Source organism: Bacillus rossius, chromosome 14, assembly GCF_032445375.1.
Source record: "Bacillus rossius redtenbacheri isolate Brsri chromosome 14, Brsri_v3, whole genome shotgun sequence".
In the NCBI taxonomy this organism is placed as follows: domain Eukaryota; kingdom Metazoa; phylum Arthropoda; class Insecta; order Phasmatodea; family Bacillidae; genus Bacillus; species Bacillus rossius.
Window position 1 is genome coordinate 48,384,876 of NC_086341.1, and position 21,943 is coordinate 48,406,818.

Below are 21,943 nucleotides of genomic sequence, written 5' to 3' on the forward strand. Positions count from 1 at the left end.
GCTAAAACAAGAAAACGGCTCGACCGATTAATATGATTTTTTTTTCGTCGCCTTTTTTTCAGGGATGGGTTAGGAAGAAAAACATTAGGAAAAACCCAAGGGAACACCCGAAAAATCGAAAAAATTGAATTTGGTAATTTTGTATGGGCATTGCAACTTAGAATTACGTTTGAATGCTTCTATGTTTGTCTTCTATATGCGTTCCTAAACTACTGATCCAATCTCGATGAAATTTTGCACACTTGGCCTTCGAAACACGAGGAAGGTCACTGTTTGGGTGAGATTACGATAACACTAACCCTTGAAGCAGAATTTACCTGTCAGTATTTTATTGTATTTCCTTTTTGCTATAGTCCAAATAACAATGGTGGGAGGGAGGGTGGGACAGAAGAAGATAGAGTGAGGGAGAGAGTGAGGGACAGGGGGTGATGAAGGGAGAGGGATATATAGAGAAATAGATTTAGGTATAGAGCGAGCTATACAGATAGAGATATAGAGAGTTACAGAGTGGTATAGAGATAGAGCGGGATAGAGACACACTCACAGACACTGTTTATTTATACATATTTTTAAAAATTTGTAAAAAAAATAATTAAAGAGGCATTGTAACGCATGCCGGGAATTTGTTAGTCTCTATAGCCTATATAACAAACATATCAGTGCATCAGTCTCGCAAAAACTCTAAAATGGTTTGACCGATTTGAATAATTTTTTTTTGTTTTCCTCAATATTGGGATGGTTTAGGAAAAAAGAACATCAGGAAAAACCCAAAGAAACATCTGAAAGAATGAAAAAATCGAAATAGGTAATTTTGTATGGGAATCGTCACTTCCGATTACATTCAATAGAAGGCGTACGTGGCGGACCTTTAGTTTGACAGTTGCGCCATGCTTAACTGTTTTTCCTCCATTTGTTTTTCATTCCGTGCGGTTGTGTGAAATCTATTACATTTAAAATCTTTTTTTTTCGTAAAAAAAAGAAAGTGGATTTTGAGAATAGATTCGGTTACAGCGAATTTAATTAATTACATTTTGCAAATATTCATTTTGATCAGCCATTTTATTAAGGTAAATTGACTTGCATGCTGAAACATAACCACAAAGGTGTGTCAGTGAAATTCGAGGAATAATAGCTGCGCCGTGCATGACTGTTATTCATTCCTAGCGATTTTGTGAAATATTTTACATTTAAAATCTTTTTCCGTAAAAATTTTTTTTAGAACCATAATTGGTTGTGAGAACGAGCCATATTGGCCGCGATAAACAAACATGTCGATGATCTCAATACGTCCATTCAACATTTCATTCGGAGACGGTCGTTTTCTATCAAATCTGTTGACACAGTTATCAACCAGGATGAGGTAGTCAACTATCCCACATAATTTTTGAATTCGCTGGAATTGCCTGGATTACCGCCTCATAATTTGGAATTGAAAGTTGGCTCAGTCATCATCATGTTGCGTAACATCAATCAACCTCGACTATGCAATGGAACGAGACTGGCTGTGAAAAAGCTTATGAACCACGTCACCGAGGCTACGAGTATCAAGGAAAAGTGCAAAGGAGAGGATGTTTTTATTCCGCGCATCCCGATAATTCCAACGGACTTGCCATTCGATTTTAAACGGCTGAAATTCCCCGTGCGTCTGGCACTCGCGATCACCATACACAAATCTCAAGGCCAGTCGTTGGAAGTTTGCGGAATTAACTTGGAGTTTCCGTGTTTCGCGCATGGACTGTATGTCGCGTGCTCACGTGTCTGAAAGCCACCATCTTTGTTTATTTATGCGCCTACAAACAAAACGAAAAATTTATTTACTAGAAAGCTTTGCGTTGAATGTTAACTGCATTTATCTTTCATGTAAATAAAATACGTTGAATTCATTTAAATTACAAACGAGTTTCATTTAATAAACAACCAAAACCCAAACCGTACACGATGCGGCTAAAATTCTCGACGTCAATGAATTAGAGTTAGAAGATTGATAAGGATTGTTATCGCTTATGAAGAGTTACAGTAAAATTAATTTTAGGTGGTACGAAGTTCACCGGGTCATCTAGTATATTTATAAATATTCAAATAGCAAATAAAAATATAAAATTAATAAGTATAACTATGCCAAGCATGTAATAGTATTCAACACAGGTCATTATATCGGGATAGGTATAACTGGTTCTGCATACGAATAACATACATTATCTTGTCATGCTGACAGTGTTCTAGATTTTATCACTAGTCCTGCTGTCGGAAAGTGTAAGTTATCCTACGCAGACTTTAAAAGTACTGCAGACGGAGAACTATAAGTTGTAACAAGTCGAGTTCACTTGTCCTGCTGATACTGGAAGTTTTCAGGGACATACATCCCTGGTACTTCTGTCGCTGAACTTGAAGTTATAGGGCGCACACATATCTCGCCATGCTAATGGTGTACTATCAATTATTACAAGCAGATATTTTTGGTCCTTCTTATGGTTCATTAGATGATATCTCGGCAGACATTGCTATTCCTTCTGGAAGTTCACTAAACAATTCTAGTCTTTCTGATGATTGATTATCTATACTAATATTATAAAGCTGAAGAGTTTCTTTGTTTGTTTGTTTGAACGCGCTAATCTCAGGAACCACTGGTCCGATTTGAAAAATTATTTCAGTGTTGGATAGTACATTTATCGAGGAAGGCTATAGGCTACATTATATTATCAATAACATTAGGGATTCTTACTAAAGGTCCAATTTAGAATCAAATGCGTTGGAGGGGTTAGATACAACATGCAGTACACGTACGAAGTGTGTGTTGACAATGCCGCAGGTGCTAGAAGTTTATTTCCTATTGCCTATTAACATTGTTGCCACGCACTAGATGCCTTATCATTCTAAATTTTCCCATACAAGTAAAAAAACACCCGTGTGATATTAACAACGAAGCAATCAGTACCCTCATATAGAATACATAGAGATAGTGTGAGGTATATATGTAGATATAAAGAGATAAATACAGATAGAGAGATTCATATATATATATATAGGTCTATAGATGTAGATAGAGATAATCATATATTTAGAGACATGGATAGATTATTTGTATATGTGTAACTACTTCAAACATATTACAAAACAAAACTGAATGAGGCATTGCAATGCATGCCGAGCATTAGCTAGATAATGAAATCTTTTCAATATTAGTAATCCCTTATTTTTCAGTTTTTTTTCTATATTGCTTTATAGAGTCTAGATTACATACAGACCAGGTTAATAACTATAAACTGGCAGAACGTCTGTCGGGATCTGAAAGTGATATAAATTATTGTGCACACTTGCCATTCAAATTAAGAAGACAATTACTAACTACATCTGATCTCTAAACAGTTCCCCTTCACCCTGTGTTCAGCCCGGGCAACGCTGGGTACTGCAGCTAATAAGTTATAAGGAGCAATCTTCACTACTCCTTCTGATGGTACACAGTAAATATATCAGTGGCATACATTTCTAATCATACGGATGATGCACGAAACATTATAAGGGGAATACAATAATAATCTTGCTGATAGTGCAGTCGAAGTTGTCAAGAAAATACATTACAAGTTCTGCGGACAGTGCCTTAGAAGGTATATCCGAGGCAGATAAAACCAGACCTTCTGACGGCGCACTAAAATTTTAAAGAGCAAACATTACTAGTCCTACTGACGGTGAAATAGTAGTTATCTGTAGCAGATATTACTAGTCATGTTAATTATGTACTAGAAGTTATATGCATACATTAATTATCCTCCTGATGATACACTAAAAGTTATCAGGGGCATTCATCACTAATCCTGCCGGTGTTGCACACGAATTTATCAGGGACATAGATTACTTTTTGATGATGACAGTGCACAAGAAGTTCTCATGGACATACATCACTAATCCTACTGATGGAGCACTAGAAGTTATTAGGGGACGTCATTAATAGTCCTGCAGTTCGTACATAAGAATTTATTACGAGCAGACATCGCATATTCTGTTGACTATGTCCTAGACATTATCAAGGGCAACATCGCTAATAGTGCTATCGGAGCACTAACAATTAATATGATGAAGACATTACTAGTACTGCTGATAGTTCTCATAAAGTTATCAGGAGCTAACAATAATAATCTTGCTGAAGGTTCATTAGAAGTTACCTCGAGCAGACATTACTTTTCCCACTGACAGGACAATAAAACATAGCAGAATCACACTACTTGTACTGCTGATGATCTATTAAAAATTATCGGTGCAGACATAATTTATTCTTATGTCCGTGATTTAGAATTTTTCCAGGGCTGTCACTTCTATTCTGGCTGAGGCCGAACTAGAAGTTATGAGACAGATTTTAATAGTTCTGCTAATGGTGCATTGCAATTTTTGAGGAGCAGACATTATTGGTCCTTCTAATGTTTAACATAAAAATATCAAAGCAGACATCACTGTTTCTAGTTTCTGATTTAGAAGTTTTCCTATGCATCAATACATATTTTGATTGTACGATATTATTATCAGTTGCAGTTATAACTAGTTCTGCTAACATTGCATAATACTTTATCAGGAACAAACATTACCAGTCACGCTGTTAATGTACTAGAAGATATCGGGAGCAGACATCAGAATGATGCTGGCGGCGCACTATAAGTTTTCAAGGGATTGTGTGACGATGTAAGATGGATGCATGTTGGATGCAAGAGAAGTGAGACATCACACATCCTGTGCACTTCGCATCGTCCACTCCATTGTTGATTGCATATGACTAGAGACCCGGAAGTTTCATTTAGTCGCAAGCTAGAATCAAAAACTTCACACTCTCGCACTGTGTTCATGATTGGCACGCAGTTGTTTGGACACGCCCGTCTACGACCGTGAGCCAATGATGCTCAGCTAGGAGAGAAGTAAGCGAATCAAGTAGTGCCAAATAACAAGGATAACAATGTTCTCGCTAAGACATCAACCAATGAAAAAGTAAACATGGGTCAAGCACACCTATAACTTTGAATTCTATCCTGAGGCCAGAAGAATCCGCGAAATTTCCGGGTCTCTGCATATGACCTTGGCACAATTAGGGTTAATTTCTGGATTCAGCAGTATGATGGTTGTACTGGTGGATAGTGCTAGAAAAGGAATATTTAATGGACATGAGTGTTGTTAACACAGGTTTAGGGTCGTGTGCTCGGTCACCATGGAGACCGGCAGAGCGCTCTGTCATCGCGAGCGCAGCGGAACGCTATGCGGTTTGTCGAGATCTGTGTGCTATAAATAGCAGCTCGTGGCGGCTCTCGCTGTGCTTCGCGCCGGTCACAGCCGGAAAATCAATGTTTGAGGCCACGTTGTGAGCGGCCACGGGTGACACTCGCTTCTCAGTCGGCCACGTGAGGCTGCTGATGGTGTCTGTGGCGCCGCGTGTGCAGACATGCTGCCAGGCCGCGGGTAACTGGGAGGCAGTACGCTCTCTGCGAGCACATGTTTCCATCCTAGATGGCCTCCGTGACGGCACCATCGCTCCACAGCCTGACGAACTGTTCCCTGATCCCTGATCGGCTCAGGATAGTTGAATTCAACCGGCAGTAAACATCTCGAACACTTAGTTCAAGTGTGCGATTGGCTAAAAAAATGTGCGAAGTAGAAATAAATAATACTGCTTGGATATTTTAATTGAAGGTTTTTATTTCTGTAATTTTTATAACTGGTTAATGTAAGGTATTAATACCAGTTCCATGCCGCGTGCAGTGCGGGTTGCCTGCGTGCAGTGCGGGTTGCCTGCGTGCAGTGCGGGTTGCCTGCACGCAGTGCGGGTTGCCTGCGTGCAGTGCGGGTTGCCTGCGTGCAGTGCGGGTTGCCTGCGTGCAGTGCGGGTTGCCTGCGTGCAGTGCGGGTTGCCTGCGTGCAGTGCGGGTTGCCTGCGTGCAGTGCGGGTTGCCTGCGTGCAGTGCGGGTTGCCTGCGTGCAGTGCGGGTTGCCTGCGTGCAGTGCGGGTTGCCTGCGTGCAGTGCGGGTTGCCTGCGTGCAGTGCGGGTTGCCTCGCGGCCACCGCTGCAGTAGAGCTGCGCTTCGTGGCTTAAGGCCATGATAATTCCCTAATGAGACGTGCATTGTGTCCAGAGTTTCGTTTGATTGTTTAAGTCATGTTACTGAGTTAAAACTAATAATATTTCAATCAATTGTAATTCAAACAAGACGATTTCCCTTTCCCTTGAGGTCTAGCGAAGCCCTCCTTCTCTTGCAGCATTTGTGCTTCTTTAATTATTTGCATATGGGTAACATGTTGTAGGTAGACCACTTGCTCCGACAAACGTTGTAAAGCTGGGTAGTAGATATTTAAGGAGGGGGGGGAAAAGTCAGTAGTAACAAATGTGCGTCAGCAGGATAATAAATTATTTATAAAAAAATAAGTAGGACTTATAATTGAGCTTTAAAATACTGTACTAAATTTTTCAGATAAGGTCTTTATATTCACAACGATTATGTAAAAAAAAAGAGCATACTTATATTGGAGTAGGCTTTTCAAAAAAAAGTTATAACTTGTTTTGAAAAATAAATTTTTCTGAGACTTCGTAAATACTTCATAATGTTTATAGAGGGATAATCAAACATTTTAACTAACCTATTGCCATGATTTTACTTTTGTATTATTCTCCTTGAATTAGATTATTAGGATAGTGATTACGCAGAGTAGCATTTTCTGGGAAATAAATGGATGATAACAAAGATAAAGGTTTCGTAGGTTATGCCAGCTACTTATTTGTCGAGTATATAATTGTTGACAAAGAATTTACTTATTATAGATGAAGCTTACCTAATAAACCTTCACTTGAGTTATTAGTAACCTATTTCTCAGAAGCTGCTACTTTAAATATTTAACTATACGATTAGGACTTTACACGACAATGTAGCTGATTTATTGGCTGTGCATTACATGGGCCTTTGTAAACTTAGCCTATAACGGGTGAATTTTAAGGGATTATGTTAGACACCTCTAAGACATTCCACACTTCATAGCAAATTTTATTTAGCGTCATAACCCATGATGTGTAAATCACATTTATGCATTGCAAACCTAGTTAACTCTATGGCACACTTAAATTAACCAGTGCCTAAAATAATCTGACAAAATTTAAAAACTCTGGTAAGCCACTGTATTAAATATAATTTGACTGACAGTAATGGTTACTGGGCCCCTACATTTTGGTCGTTTGAAGAAAGCTGGCACAAAGTCGGCCAGATATTATTTTGTATATATATATAGTAATTGGGAAACAATATTGATAACATTTTAATATATTACATCATTGATACAAGTATTAATCTCTTTGCTATTGTATGAACTTTTGTGGCTCTGTCACTTACTCGTTTTATTTTTTTCCTTGGCAGCATCTCCATTTTATAGCTAAAAGAACCTCAATTGAATCAACTAAAGTGGCATCAATTTTGTGCAACAAATAAAAATTAAAAAAAGTGCTGTAATTTGATGTTTTGTTAACGATCAGTAATTGAACATTTTCTTATCGCCTGTTTCGCCAATACCAAACTTTTACCATGTTGATACTCGATCAGAAACTATACAGTCTACGAACAGACCATCTGCTTCTAGTTTAGCAATCACATTTATAGCGAGATTTGTAAGGACACCGCCGACTACTGGCCCGTCACCGATTAGTGACTGGAAGAACAGGACTAAATCATGATCAGCATAAATAGATGAAATTGTGTATGCTTTATTAGAATCTACATCCACAAAAATCCACTTGCACCACACCTTACCTCCCTTCACAAATTTTTAGGTTATGAACAGAGGCAGGCTGATGCTGAAAGCTCGTGCACCAAGGCTCATGAAGTGTTTTGATGTGCGGAGAGGTTAGTTTGAGTATAAACAGGGCTGACTGGTCATGCACACTTACAATACACTATGAGAGTATTACTCAATGATTTAAAAAAAGGAAATTTTCAGATAAATAATTTATTTAAATAAATTATTTTAAGTTACACCATGACTCGATAATCTCAACTGCATTTTAATTCTTTTGTTCACATAATACTGGTTTAAATAGTTATATTTTATATTTACAAAAAAAAAAATTTCACACAATCTTTTAAAACAAAATATTAATTACATGATCAATATTATAAATAACTTTTTAGTTTATCAAAATATCTTCAGTCCATGTTACATTGTTTCGTTGTTTCAAAATTATATATTAGATGGAAGTTGTTCCGTTGGTCCAAATAAATTTCTTTAAAATAGAAGAGAAAGCATATTTGACGAGAAGTCCGATGAGGTTAAGTCCACGAAATTTTTCACATAGGTAGTGTTGAAGAAGAAAAAAGGTTAGTAAATCATGCCAAAAATAATAAAATAGCCGTCGGCTTTCCTGATTTAGGTGCGGTCACTTCATTTTGCTTCCGGGCTGCCGAGGACAGGCCCCAACACCACAGCACAAGTTGGCTCAAGTTAACCGCATGGCCGGTATCGTGGAACTGCTAATTAACATAAAAATAACAAAGAATATTAACACGCCCGGTGCTACAAACATTTCCCTACGTTCTTAAGAAATAATACAACAAAACTTACCACTTAGTGCGGTTGAAGATGCTTAATGCATCTTAAAATCTCAAAATCTCACAAGAAAGAATTTGGCGTTACGAAAACATGGCGTCAAGGTGCTGGAAAAGACCGTTTGGGGTCGGCAAGTGCAAGACGAAGAAGGACATTGAACATGGCACTCGTAGTGAGTACTTTTTTGAAAAACAAAAGATCGATAATTACTGGAGCATTAATTCTATTGCAAAAAAAGATTGACTTATAATTCCTTAAATATACCTTCACATATTTACTATAATAATTAAATTGTGAACACATTATTCATAATAGATTCTAAAAAAAAAAAAAAAATTGACACAAAAAACTTGATGTGTTCAAACATTTAAATTACACATAATTATAATTATTACAACTTCGTTCAGAATTAACTTTTAAATATTTAAATAACACATTACCATTAACAAATACCAATATAGAATACTGAAAACGTGTGGAAACCAGTTCGCCCAAAAAAAAAAGAAATATAATTATAAATAAATAAGTTGAGCAAGTACCACCAACATTACAATGGCACACACTAAACCTGTAATTGCACGAGAAGCCGAATTTAAATCCAGATGTTGTGTTAAACTTATTACGTAAAACAAGAGTAAATAATGATGTTTCGTAGTGTCTTGAGTTAAATGCAAGAATTTCAGTTTACTTTGCTTTACAAAATATCACCTGAAAGGCCAAATTATGATTAATAGGAACATGTAGGATTTTCTGTTTGGAATATGCTTGCATGAAGAAGGTATTCTATATTGCATTAAATCAAGTAATTGTACTGTGTGACCACAATTCTTCATTCAACTGCCAGTAGCAACTGTATATTGTTTTAAGTGAGATGTGAGTTAGTTTGGCATCCTGTATTTACTTGATTGTAAATGCAGCTATGATATTGTTGATGCAAACCTAACATGCTTCTCCGGTTTTCTTATGTATGGCTCGCACTAAGCCAAGTATGATGGAAGGGTGTATTTCTTAACTCATTCCTAATCAGAGCCAGTGGGTTCAAGTAAGATCACGCTTCTCTTAAAAATAAATCACATCCTAAAACGTTTTAAAACTAATATTGCCAATTTTTGCTATATAAAGAGACAGAAATACATACATTACTGAAGTTTCAATTATTAATTCATGAATAAAAACAAACACTATAACTTGATTAAAACCAAGAGTAATTATTTACGAGAGGGTTGCATCTGAAAACGTACAAACATATGAAAAGGCATTTTTTTTTTTTTTTAAATTTCGTTACTTGAGAGACTACTATTTTCCATTAGAATGTTTGTGTTTCCACTACGTTGAATGTTCAGAACATTATTTTTCTTTTTCTTAGTGGTTATGGTTTTTGAAATTGTGAGTTATTTGATGGTTTTTTGTATTTATTAATATTGATGATTCTATCTATTAAAATTTTTTTCCGAATTTAGATATTTGAATATACTGCAGATTTTTATCAACAAGAATGATAAAAGGGTTAGGTTAGCTACATTAATAAAATGTATTTAATTTGTGGTGATTAAATAATTAATGTAACTGAACATTATAAAACATACAATATTATGTTTTTACTGTATTTTAAATGTAGCTAACTGAACCAGTCATAAATCAGTAGATTTCCGATAAATTATTGGAAATGCAATTTTTGCTTACAGAATGATTAAATATGTAAGGAACTAAAAAATCCCTTTCTAAGTTTTGCATTGTTTTAGCTATGTAGATAGGTGCTAAATGAAGGCAAAATTAATACATGTTTTAATACAAAAAATACATTTTTACACAGATATGAGGTTTTTGAAGCAATTTTATTTTCATATTATTAACAACAAAAATTTATATATTTTTAAGTAGTGGTGGTGGAGGTATTTAAGGCTAGAGTGTATTATTATTTTTCATGAACCTCAACATGTTATACCACATTCGCAATTTTTATTTATTTCTTGTCTTTTTTACCATATGGATATTTCTGTTGCATATACACATACACAGACGCACACACACACACACACACACTCGCACACTCTTATATATATATATATATATATATATATTCGTACGAGGGAGCCATTAATATTCTGAAGTTAATATCGTACTTTCTGTACTTTATATTTCACTGAGATTATCACACGGACGTAAAACTCTAGTCATATATCAGAAATAAAAGTTTTAACATATAATTTATATTAAAATTTATTATTTGCAAACGACCTACTGACTTGCATTAAAACAACTGAATATGTCACTCTGGTCGTACCCCACTGTTATCTAGCGGCGAAACCTTTTAGTGTTCTAAACTTACCAACTGATCTTCCCAAACTGTAGTAGAATTAACCATAACATCACACAATCGCAGAAGACGAAACTTGGGTGTGGTAGGGGATTCCCTAATGCAGGGCGTACTTCTCACACACAATTCTGGTAGAGCATACGATAATTATCGGGCGTACCACATAAACGAGTTTGAAAGCTTATGCTGTACCTACTTAGAACTTTCAAGTATTACTTAGGAAAATCAATATAATGTATTCTAACAAGTAGAATATAGGAATATAATTGTACTTGCAATGTAGACATACCATGTAGAAAGTTTTACCATAATTAACGTCCAATTGAACCTCATCTGCTACTATGAATATGTTTATATTGCTAGCTCTCAAATGAAACCTACATGAAAGCAGTGCCTGAGACGCCTTGTCCTTGTCCTTGTTGCAGTGGCGAGTCCTCCAGACGGCGAGGCGGCGAAGCCAGGCGAGAACCTGTCCGCCGCCGCAGCCGGGCGCAACGGCCAGCTCTCTAGTGAGTAGTCACGTGATCCCTAGTGAGTAGCCACGTGATCTCTAGTGAGTAGCCGCGACGTGATCTCTAGTGAGTAGCCACGACGTGATCTCTAGTAAGTAGCCACGTGATCCCTAGTGAGTAGCCACGTGATCTCTAGTGAGTAGCCACGACGTGATCTCTAGTGAGTAGCCACGACGTGATCTCTAGTGAGTAGCCACGACGTGATCTCTAGTGAGTAGCCACGACGTGATCTCTAGTGAGTAGCCACGACGTGATCTCTAGTGAATAACCACGACGTGATCTCTAGTGAGTAGCCGCGACGTGATCTCTAGTGATTAGCCACGACGTGATCTCTAGTGATTAGCCACGACGTGATCTCTAGTGAGTAGCCACGACGTGATCTCTAGTGAGAAGCCGTGACGTGATCTCTAGTGAGTAGCCACGACGTGATCTCTAGTGAGTAGCCACGACGTGATCTCTAGTGAGTAGCCACGACGTGATCTCTAGTGAGTAGCCACGACGTGATCTCTAGTGAGTAGCCACGACGTTGATTTCTAGTGAGTAGCCACGACGTTGATCTCTAGTGAGTAGCCACGACGTGATCTCTAGTGAGTAGCCACGACGTGATCTCTAGTGAGTAGCCACGACGTGATCTCTAGTGAGTAGCCACGACGTGATCTCTAGTGAGTAGCCGCGACGTGATCTCTAGTGAGTAGCCGCGACGTGATCTCTAGTGATTAGCCGCGACGTGATCTCTAGTGAGAAGCCGTGACGTGATCTCTAGTGAGTAGCCACGACGTGATCTCTAGTGAGTAGCCACGACGTGATCTCTAGTGAGTAGCCACGACGTGATCTCTAGTGAGTAGCCACGACGTTGATCTCTAGTGAGTAGCCACGACGTGATCTCTAGTGAGTAGCCACGACGTGATATCTAGTGAGTAGCCACGACGTGATCTCTAGTGAGTAGCCACGACGTGATCTCTAGTGAGTAGCCACGACGTGATCTCTAGTGAGTAGCCACGACGTGATCTCTAGTGAGTAGCCACGACGTGATCTCTAGTGAGTAGCCACGACGTTGATTTCTAGTGAGTAGCCACGACGTTGATCTCTAGTGAGTAGCCACGACGTGATCTCTATTGAGTAGCCACGACGTGATCTCTAGTGCGTAGCCACGACGTGATCTCTAGTGAGTAGCCACGACGTGATCTCTAGTGAGTAGCCACGACGTGATCTCTAGTGAGTAGCCACGACGTGATCTCTAGTGAGTAGCCACGGCGTGCTCTCTAGTGAGTAGCCACGACTTGATCTCTAGTGAGTAGCCACGACTTGATCTCTAGTGAGTAGCCACGACGTGATCTCTAGTGAGTAGCCACGACGTGATCTCTAGTGAGTAGCCACGACGTGATCTCTAGTGAGTAGCCACGACGTGATCTCTAGTGAGTAGCCACGACGTGATCTCTAGTGAGTAGCCACGACGTGATCTCTAGTGAGTAGCCACGACGTGATCTCTAGTGAGTAGCCACGACGTGATCTCTAGTGAGTAGCCACGACGTGATCTCTAGTGAGTAGCCGCGACGTGATCTCTAGTGAGTAGCCGCGACGTGATCTCTAGTGAGTAGCCGCGACGTGATCTCTAGTGAGTAGCCGCGACGTGATCTCTAGTGATTAGCCACGGCGTTATCTCTAGTGAGTAGCCGCGGCGTGATCTCTAGTGAGTAGCCGCGACGTGATCTCTTGTGAGTAGCCGCGACGTGATCTCAAGGAGTAGCCGCGACGTGATCCCTAGTGAGTAGCCGCGACGTGATCTCTAGTGAGTATCCGCGGCGTGATCTCTAGTGAGTAGCCGCGACGTGATGTCTAGTGAGTAGCCGCGACGTGATGTCTAGTGAGTAGCCGCGACGTGATGTCTAGTGAGTAGCCGCGACGTGATGTCTAGTGAGTAGCCGCGACGTGATCTCTAGTGAGTAGCCACGACGTGATCCCTAGTGAGTAGCCACGACGTGATCTCTAGTGATTAGCCACGGCGTGATCTCTAGTGAGTAGCCACGGCGTGATCTCTAGTGAGTAGCCACGACGTGATCTCTTGTGAGTAGCCGCGACCTGATCTCAAGGAGTAGCCACGACGTGATCCCTAGTGAGTAGCCACGACGTGATCTCTAGTGAGTATCCGCGGCGTGATCTCTAGTGAGTAGCCGCGGCGTGATCCCTAGTGAGTAGCCGCGACGTGATCCCTAGTGAGTAGCCGCGACGTGATCCCTAGTGAGTATCCGCGACGTGATGTCTAGTGAGTAGCCGCGACGTGATGTCTAGTGAGTAGCTGCGACGTGATGTCTAGTGAGTAGCCGCGACGTGATGTCTAGTGAGTAGCCGCGACGTGATCTCTAGTGAGTAGCCGCGACGTGATCAGCCTCGACGTGATCTCTAGTGAGTAGCCGCGACTTGATCCCTAGTGAGTAGCCGCGACGTGATCCCTAGTGAGTAGCCGCGATGTGATCCCTAGTGAGTAGCCGCGACGTGATCTCTAGTGAGTAGCCACGACGTGATCTCTAGTGAGTAGCCACGACGTGATCTCTAGTGAGTAGCCGCGACGTGATCTCTAGTGAGTAGCCGCGACGTGATCTCTAGTCAGTATCCGCGGCGTGATCTCTAGTCAGTATCCGCGGCGTGATCTCTAGTGAGTAGCCACGACGTGATCTCTAGTGAGTAGCCGCGACGTGATCTCTAGTGAGTAGCCGCGACGTGATCTCTAGTGAGTAGCCGCGACGCGATCTCTAGTGAGTAGCCGAGACGCGATCTCTAGTGAGTAGCCGCGACGTGATCTCTAGTGAGTAGCCGCGACGTGATCTCTAGTCAGTATCCGCGGCGTGATCTCTAGTCAGTATCCGCGGCGTGATCTCTAGTGAGTAGCCACGACGTGATCTCTAGTGAGTAGCCGCGACGTGATCCCTAGTGAGTAGCCGCGACGTGATCCCTAGTGAGTAGCCGCGACGTGATCCCTAGTGAGTAGCCGCGACGTGATCCCTAGTGAGTAGCCGCGACGTGATCTCTAGTGAGTAGCCGCGACGTGATCTCTAGTGAGTAGCCGTGACGTGATCTCTAGTGAGTAGCCACGACGTGATCTCTAGTGAGTAGCCGCGACGTGATCTCTAGTGAGTAGCCGCGACGTGATCTCTAGTGAGTAGCCGCGACGTGATCTCTAGTGAGTAGCCGCGACGTGATCTCTAGTGAGTAGCCGCGACGTGATCTCTAGTGAGTAGCCGCGACGTGATCTCTAGTGAGTAGCCACGACGTGATCTCTAGTGAGTAGCCACGACGTGATCTCTAGTGAGTAGCCGCGACGTGATCTCTAGTGAGTAGCCGAGACGTGATCTCTAGTGAGTAGCCGCGACGTGATCTCTAGTGAGTAGCCACGACGTGATCTCTAGTGAGTAGCCGCGACGTGATCTCTAGTCAGTATCCGTGGCGTGATCTCTAGTCAGTATCCGCGGCGTGATCTCTAGTGAGTATCCACGACGTGATCTCTTGTGAGTAGCCACGACGTGATCCCTAGTGAGTAGCCACGACGTGATCCCTAGTGAGTAGCCGCGACGTGATCCCTAGTGAGTAGCCGCGACGTGATTCCTAGTGAGTAGCCGCGACGTGATCTCTAGTGAGTAGCCGCGACGTGATCTCTAGTGAGTAGCCGCGACGTGATCTCTAGTGAGTAGCCGCGACGTGATCTCTAGTGAGTAGCCGCGACGTGATCTCTAGTGAGTAGCCGAGACGCGATCTCTAGTGAGTAGCCGCGACGTGATCTCTAGTGAGTAGCCGCGACGTGATCTCTAGTGAGTAGCCGCGACGTGATCTCTAGTGAGTAGCCGCGACGTGATCTCTAGTGAGTAGCCGCGACGTGATATCTAGTGAGTAGCCGCGACGTGATCTCTAGTGAGTAGCCGCGACGTGATCTCTAGTGAGTAGCTGAGACGCGATCTCTAGTGAGTAGCCGCGACGTGATCTCTAGTGAGTAGCCGCGACGTGATATCTAGTGAGTAGCCGCGACGTGATCTCTAGTGAGTAGCCACGGCGTGACACCTCGCTCTGCTGAGCCGTGGCTGGTCGCCCGGGCTTGCAGTTACACTGGCTCCCTCCACTGCCAACCCTCTTCATTAGAAACACGCCCCTCAAACATATAGTCCAACCTCAGATGGGCTATAAAAAAAAACGACAAGTTTACATAACATAATAATTTGATCACCAAAAGTTCAGCAGGGTCTTACTTATTTTTCTAAATAATTGACCAAACTATCAAGACATCTGTCATATCGTGACACAAGCTTCTCGATGACTCCTTGGAAGAAGTTATCCGCCACACGGCCAGCGCCCTCTCCCTCTACTCGCGTCTCTGGCGCAGTGCGGGAGCCAGTGCGCCGCAGTGTTAGTCCACCCTCCTCGCAGCGGCGTCGTGAGGGAGACGGACACTATCTGTATCTAGCCAAACATTGCTGTCTCCTACATTAGGCACCATACTCAATGAAATTAGCATTCTCTCCCATTTTTCCTGTCTATCAACAGAAAATTCTGTCTTTTTAATTAGCACCAGGCTCGCAGCTTTATATTGCTTCTACTATTTTCGACCTGTTTAGGAGTTGCATGGTCTCTTCTATAAGGCACAAGACTAGAAGTCAAATGAAATACTAGTAGTCAAATAGACTTTCAAACTAGTAAGCAGTTGGCATGCAACAAAAAGTACAATCTCAACTCTCTTCCTAGTGTACTGTGGGATATACACCCTCTATTGGACACAAAACTCGGAGCCTCTCACCCTGATAAGCACTGGTAGTCTTCTATCCAACAACAATAAGCAGTGACAGTCTCCCTCTATTAGGAGCCATATTACTACCATGTCTACAGAATTATCTAGCAGTGTCATGATCTTCTATCAAGCACATGACCTGTTACAGAATAGTACTGCCACACATCTTAAACTATTCTAGCAGTGGCGCAGAACCTTCAATAAAAGTACAGAATTATTATGTAACCTGATTTGCAGTGCCATTATCTACTTCTATTAGACACCATCCTGGCTTTCAAATAGTATTTACACCCCTTTTAACCTTGTCTAGCAACGATCTGCACTTTCTCTATTAGTAACTCGACTCATCTCTGATAAGCAGTGGCACGGTCTGGCTGTATCAGGTACGAGGCTTGCTGCCGGAAAGTACTGTATATATTATCTTGAACAGACTCTTATCATGCACACAGCCCTAACACAACACCTCATAAGCAGTGGCACAGTCTCACTGTATTTGGAACCAGGCTTGCAGCTTAATAGTACTGTCACATCTCTCAAATGTGTCAAACAATAGCATGAAATTTAGTTTTTAGTCACACAACACCCAACCAAAGTATCTTCCTGATTACCCTGATGAGCAGTACCATGGTCTTCCTCTATGAGGCACTGTCTCCCCTTATCCTGATAAGCAGTGGCAGGGTATTCTATAAGGACACAGGCTTGCTGCCAAATAGTATTGCCATTTCTATCATGCTTGTCTAGCAGTGGAATAAACCTTCCACTATTAGGCACACAACACTCAACCTGATAGTTCGATCTCCCTCTCATAATGATAAGCAGTGGAATGATTTGCCCCTGACAGGCACAAGAACCTAAACAAAAAGAAACTGTTTTCTTTTATCCTGATGAACAGTGCACACACTCTCCCCCCAGTATTTGGTACCGGTTTGTCTTTCAATGGTACTGCAACCCCTTCTCTAACCTGTCAAGCAGTGCATTATATACCTCTGAATAAAACATATTTTCCTCTCTTCCTGATGTGCGGTAGCAAGGTTTCCCGCTAGAAGACAAGAAGTAGGCAGCCAAATAATACTCCCACCTATAACGTTATTTTATTAGCTTTGGCATAACTATCGCTATTAAGCACCCAACATTCAACATAAAATAGTCTTCTCATCTCGGTGAGCAGTAGCTTGGTCTCCCTCTATTAGGCACAAACCCTCAAATAAATAATACTGTACTTATCTCGCGCTGATAAGATGTGGCATAGTGTTCTCTGTTAGTAACCAGATCTGCAGGCGAATACTATTGCTACCCTCTTTCAAACCTGTCTTGAAAGGGCAAGAATTCCCTCTATTGAACACATGACCAATCAATTAGTACTATTTTCCCTCTTACCCTGATTTCGCAATGGCTCAGTCAACATCTACCAGGAACGAGACTCAAATCAATTAGTACTCTCTCCCCTCTTAATGCTTTTAGCAGAGGCTCAGGTTCCCTTTGTTAGACCAGGCTTAAACAAAATAGACACTATGTGAATCATTGCTAGCATTGTTTTAATAGTACCATTATGCACTGATAATAGCATTTTGCCTCTGCTGTGTGAACCATTGCAAAATAGGGTTACAGTTGTTTAGAGTTTATAATTCCAACTTTTTTGGTTAACGCATCTTCTTTCCCATTGCACTGTGTGATTGGTTGCATTAGTGTATACAAGCATACAGTGTTTATAGTATTATTCTACGCCTGTATATACATATTGGTTGTGTCGCTGTGTAAGACACTGCAACATCCCTACTTAATATTACAAATTAATGTGAAAGTGTGTTCCTCTGTTTGTCCTTTAACGCAGCATCAGAGCAACGGATCGACATGATTTTTTCATATAGATAGTTTATGGGCCGGAAGTGTCATATAATACATAATATTTATGTAATTCTATCCCTAAGGGAGTGAGAAAGGGGTAAATTAAGTTTTTTTACAGAAAATAATAGGAGGTAGGTCATATACACACTGACGAGATTGTGTAATCAGTGGGACTTTAAAATCAAAATTTCCCGTTTTTCAAGTGAATGTTGAAACTCGTTAGTGATGTGTTTAGGCGGGCAACGCATGGTACTTCAGTTAGTATGAATATTGCCATCTCCCAGCCTCGGCAAGTAAGGGTTGTACAGGTGCACTATAGTCGCTAGGACGAGCCGGCACGTCTGATACACCTTGTTTACACGCGCGGCTAATAGTCGGCGAGCAAGCGCTTTATCGCCGCCTGCATTAAACCGTTATTAGCCGAGGAAGAAGGAGCGGGCGGCCTGTTTGCGCGAGTGGAAGGTGAAAGGTCGCCCCGGCTGTGACGTCACGGCATGTCGATACGGCCGCAGGATTTCTCTTCGCTATCTCGCCCTGTCTTCCTCCGGCAACCCCTAGCACGGCCGCGCGCTCATTCTTTCTTTATAGGGAGCACTTACTTCTACATTCATTCTGTGTCGGATAACGAAGCTGTAAGCTGTGCCGTAGATTTGGAGTTCAGCCTTATACAGAACTCGTAATTATTTAGTGTTTCTTCATTTACCCAATTCTTCCCCACTTGATGGAACATCGGAGAATTTATTTAATTTAAATTTCTGATTTGTACAGTTTTGCGACATCTGAAGCATAGTTATACTTAATAATTTGGTTACTCAGAGGACAGGCCTCAACTGAAGACCCGTCGCCTGCTGATCTTCCAGCCCAGATGCTGCCTCATGGCAGTGGCTAGTTTAAGTTCATTTGTCATCTTTAATTTCCGTCTGCTGATTCATTGCTTGCTTCTAGAAGTGCTAACGTCACTAACAAACATTTTAGTCGCTAGCGTTGTTACTGGAAGTGTGTAATCATGTTTAATGAGTTTTATGTTAAACTTTCTGATTATGAACCTTATAGACAATTTTTACACCGAAAAATTTTTGGTAGTGATTGGATTCGTTGCATTGAACCAAAAGAAACTTTTCAATCAATTTATTTTAATTAATAACTTGTTTTTATCAAATAGGACAAAAATAGTAGCATAAGTTTTGTAAAATAAACAGAAAATGTATTGTGTGATACATTAATTTTTTATTTTTAAGTAATCACATTTACACTATTAGATTTTCTATAATAAATAACAAAAAAAAAATAACATCAAAAACAAAGAGCATAACGTTTAATTTATTTTGGACCCCTAGATGCAGTGACCGTTAAGTACTGGTAACCTTGTTTATTATTGTTGGTTTACGGAAAGCACCTGGCTCCAATCAGAATCCGCAGCAGAGTGGAATAGTCACTTGCAATAAATTCATAACATACTTTGTTCTGGTTCTTAGATGACATAGTTTTCAAAAGTTATGAGTCAGTTAAAACCCTGGATATTGATACATGCAAGTACAATCAAGTGTGTGTGAATGGTGTCAATGACCTACCGGCCTCTGACATCGTAGAATTTATTGAGCTCCTCTCTGTCTGCTGTTGTATACTGTGCGGTTGTCCGATGTTTTGACGACATAATTTCTAGAATGTTGTACCTATCTATTAATTTTTTCAGTATTGTTCATATATATATGTGTGCTTGTGTGTGACATAACATGGTAGTCATTAAAGTGTGTCTCGTCAGTGAAGTCTACCCGGCTATGGAGTACCCAATATGGCGGGACGAAAGACACTGTTAATAAGGTCGCTTTATTCATTTTCTTGTACCTACTGACATGCATGCCCTAAGCATGCACCTGGTCCGATGTGCTATCTGGTTCGGGTCCAACAGTCCACAATCAGTGGTTCGCTCGGACCCAACTGTTTACAATCGACTTTTTTGAGTAAAATATAACCGAAGCCTTGGTCTCTCTCACCCTGACGATTAACAAGATGGCTGCCTCCATTCCAACTCTTTCGTCAGTCCTATTAATTTGATACCCTTCTCGTCATACCTCGACCCTCCACCCCTCCTAACACATGCTGTCCATACTTCGCAATATATTACTATACATACATATAGAAATACAAACATGCACCCTACTTGTTCTTCACTAAGAGTGTTTATGAGAGACAGGGAAGCGACTGATGTGCGCTGATCCACAAACCTGAGCTTCCAAAGACTGTGTGTATGTAGAGCGACGTGGCCCATTATTTGAACTGTATCGGAAGTGTTAGAGAGTGCATGGCTGTGTGCAGAGCAAGGCTCGCTGACCATCGTGAGGCGCAGCAGCACCAAGAAGCTGCCCGGCTGCTCGCACACGGACGACTCCCTGGACGCAGTGGACCTGAGCACCGACCAGCTGCCGCCCGTCGACTCGCCCGACGCCTGCGACAAGGCCGCGCTCAGGTCAGCGATCCCCATCTGCTCTCTTTCGAGTCATATGCTATCACAAATATAGTATTTTTTCCAAAAGTATACAAAATTCCCTACGAACAGTTTTGTTAAATGGAATTAACACTTTCACATAATTATCTATATTGTTGAAGTAATTTTAAGTTCTTTTCATAATCTTTGGATGTTAACAGGTAATAATATTATACAATATAATTTTTATTTTAGAAAACTCTAAAGGTTAAATGTATAAATGTACTGGAGATTATTCAAAATGAAATTGGAATGATAGAAGTTCTGTTCCTTATCCGCTCTAATGGCGGCCGCAGGCATGAGACGACGGCTTGTCCAGTGTCGCAGGGCTGGGGGAGCTTTGTGGCAAGTTCAGTCCGCAGAAAGTAATTAATCGAGAGCCAACATTATAAGGTACGAAAAGTTTAATTAACGCAATGGTGTCAAAAGCAAAATAATAATAATTTGAGAAAATTCTTACTGGTTTTTTTCTAACGGCTAAGTTGGGGACGAGTCCGTGTGGGTACGACGTGTAGGCTCGAAAACGAAAATTCAGAGAGACAACGACAAAAAATAAAAATACACTATCACACTACATGGCCAACCAAAGCGTTGAGAAAGGAAAAAATAATCGGAAAAAACTTCTCCAACCACAGGATTGTCTGGAGGTAAACCCATGTGGTTTGTCAGCCCGGGACGATAGTTACAACACAACTGCTCAGGCTAGTTGCAACACAACTGCTCAGGCTACTAACAACACAACTGATCAGGCTAGTTACAACACAACAGCTCAGGCTTGTGACAACACATCTGCTCAGGCTTGTGACAACACATCTGCTCAGGCTAGTTACAACACAACTGCTCAGTAGGGTGTATATGTAACCATGGTTAAAAATGCCCCTCGGGGCAGATTAAATTTTTTTGTAAGTAGTTAGAACGTCATTTTCAAGAACACCAGGTGTTTGCACGTATATCATGATATAGAGGCATTATCGCAACGGTTTCCTATATGCTTTTAAAAAAATACATTTTTTAAAGAAAAATTACTGAGTTTGAAACCAATTCTAACAAAGAAAATATAAAAACACGTTAGAGGTGATCGTGAACCACGTTTTTTCTCTGCAGTTTTACCTTCGTCCAGTTCCGCGACATTCAGAGATCGAGAGTGTCGTCGGTCTACGCAATCCCTGCATTTGACGAAGTTGTGCAGTGCAACTCGCCTTATGACGGTTTCAGCGCTCCGCAAGGCGGCGGGCGGTCTGTGGCGAGTACGTCATATCCTGTGTAGCATATTGCTCGCGTATTTCCTTCTTTATGTGAAACATTTTCCCCACTATATTATATCTTCATGAGGGTGTAACTGTCCGCTAGGCAACCGTGCGTGCACACACAAGCACGTGAGCGTACGACAGCAAGAACAACCTCCTTGTCGGAGCCATGACAACTCGGGGCGCCACCGAGTAGGCTGAATGTG

At 41.3% G+C, this 21,943-nt stretch overlaps 1 protein-coding gene across 3 annotated transcripts in view; it reads left to right on the forward strand.

The window, feature by feature from the left end:
• Positions 1-21,943, forward strand: part of LOC134538904 (dual specificity calcium/calmodulin-dependent 3',5'-cyclic nucleotide phosphodiesterase 1-like) — a 203,396-nt gene that overhangs the window by 128,892 nt on the left and 52,561 nt on the right. For all 3 annotated transcript variants that reach the window (XM_063380515.1, XM_063380514.1, XM_063380516.1), the window contains exons 2-3: positions 11,303-11,386; positions 20,322-20,472. In XM_063380515.1, the coding sequence (XP_063236585.1) occupies positions 11,303-11,386; positions 20,322-20,472 (235 nt within the window). The remainder of the gene's footprint in view (positions 1-11,302; positions 11,387-20,321; positions 20,473-21,943) is intronic.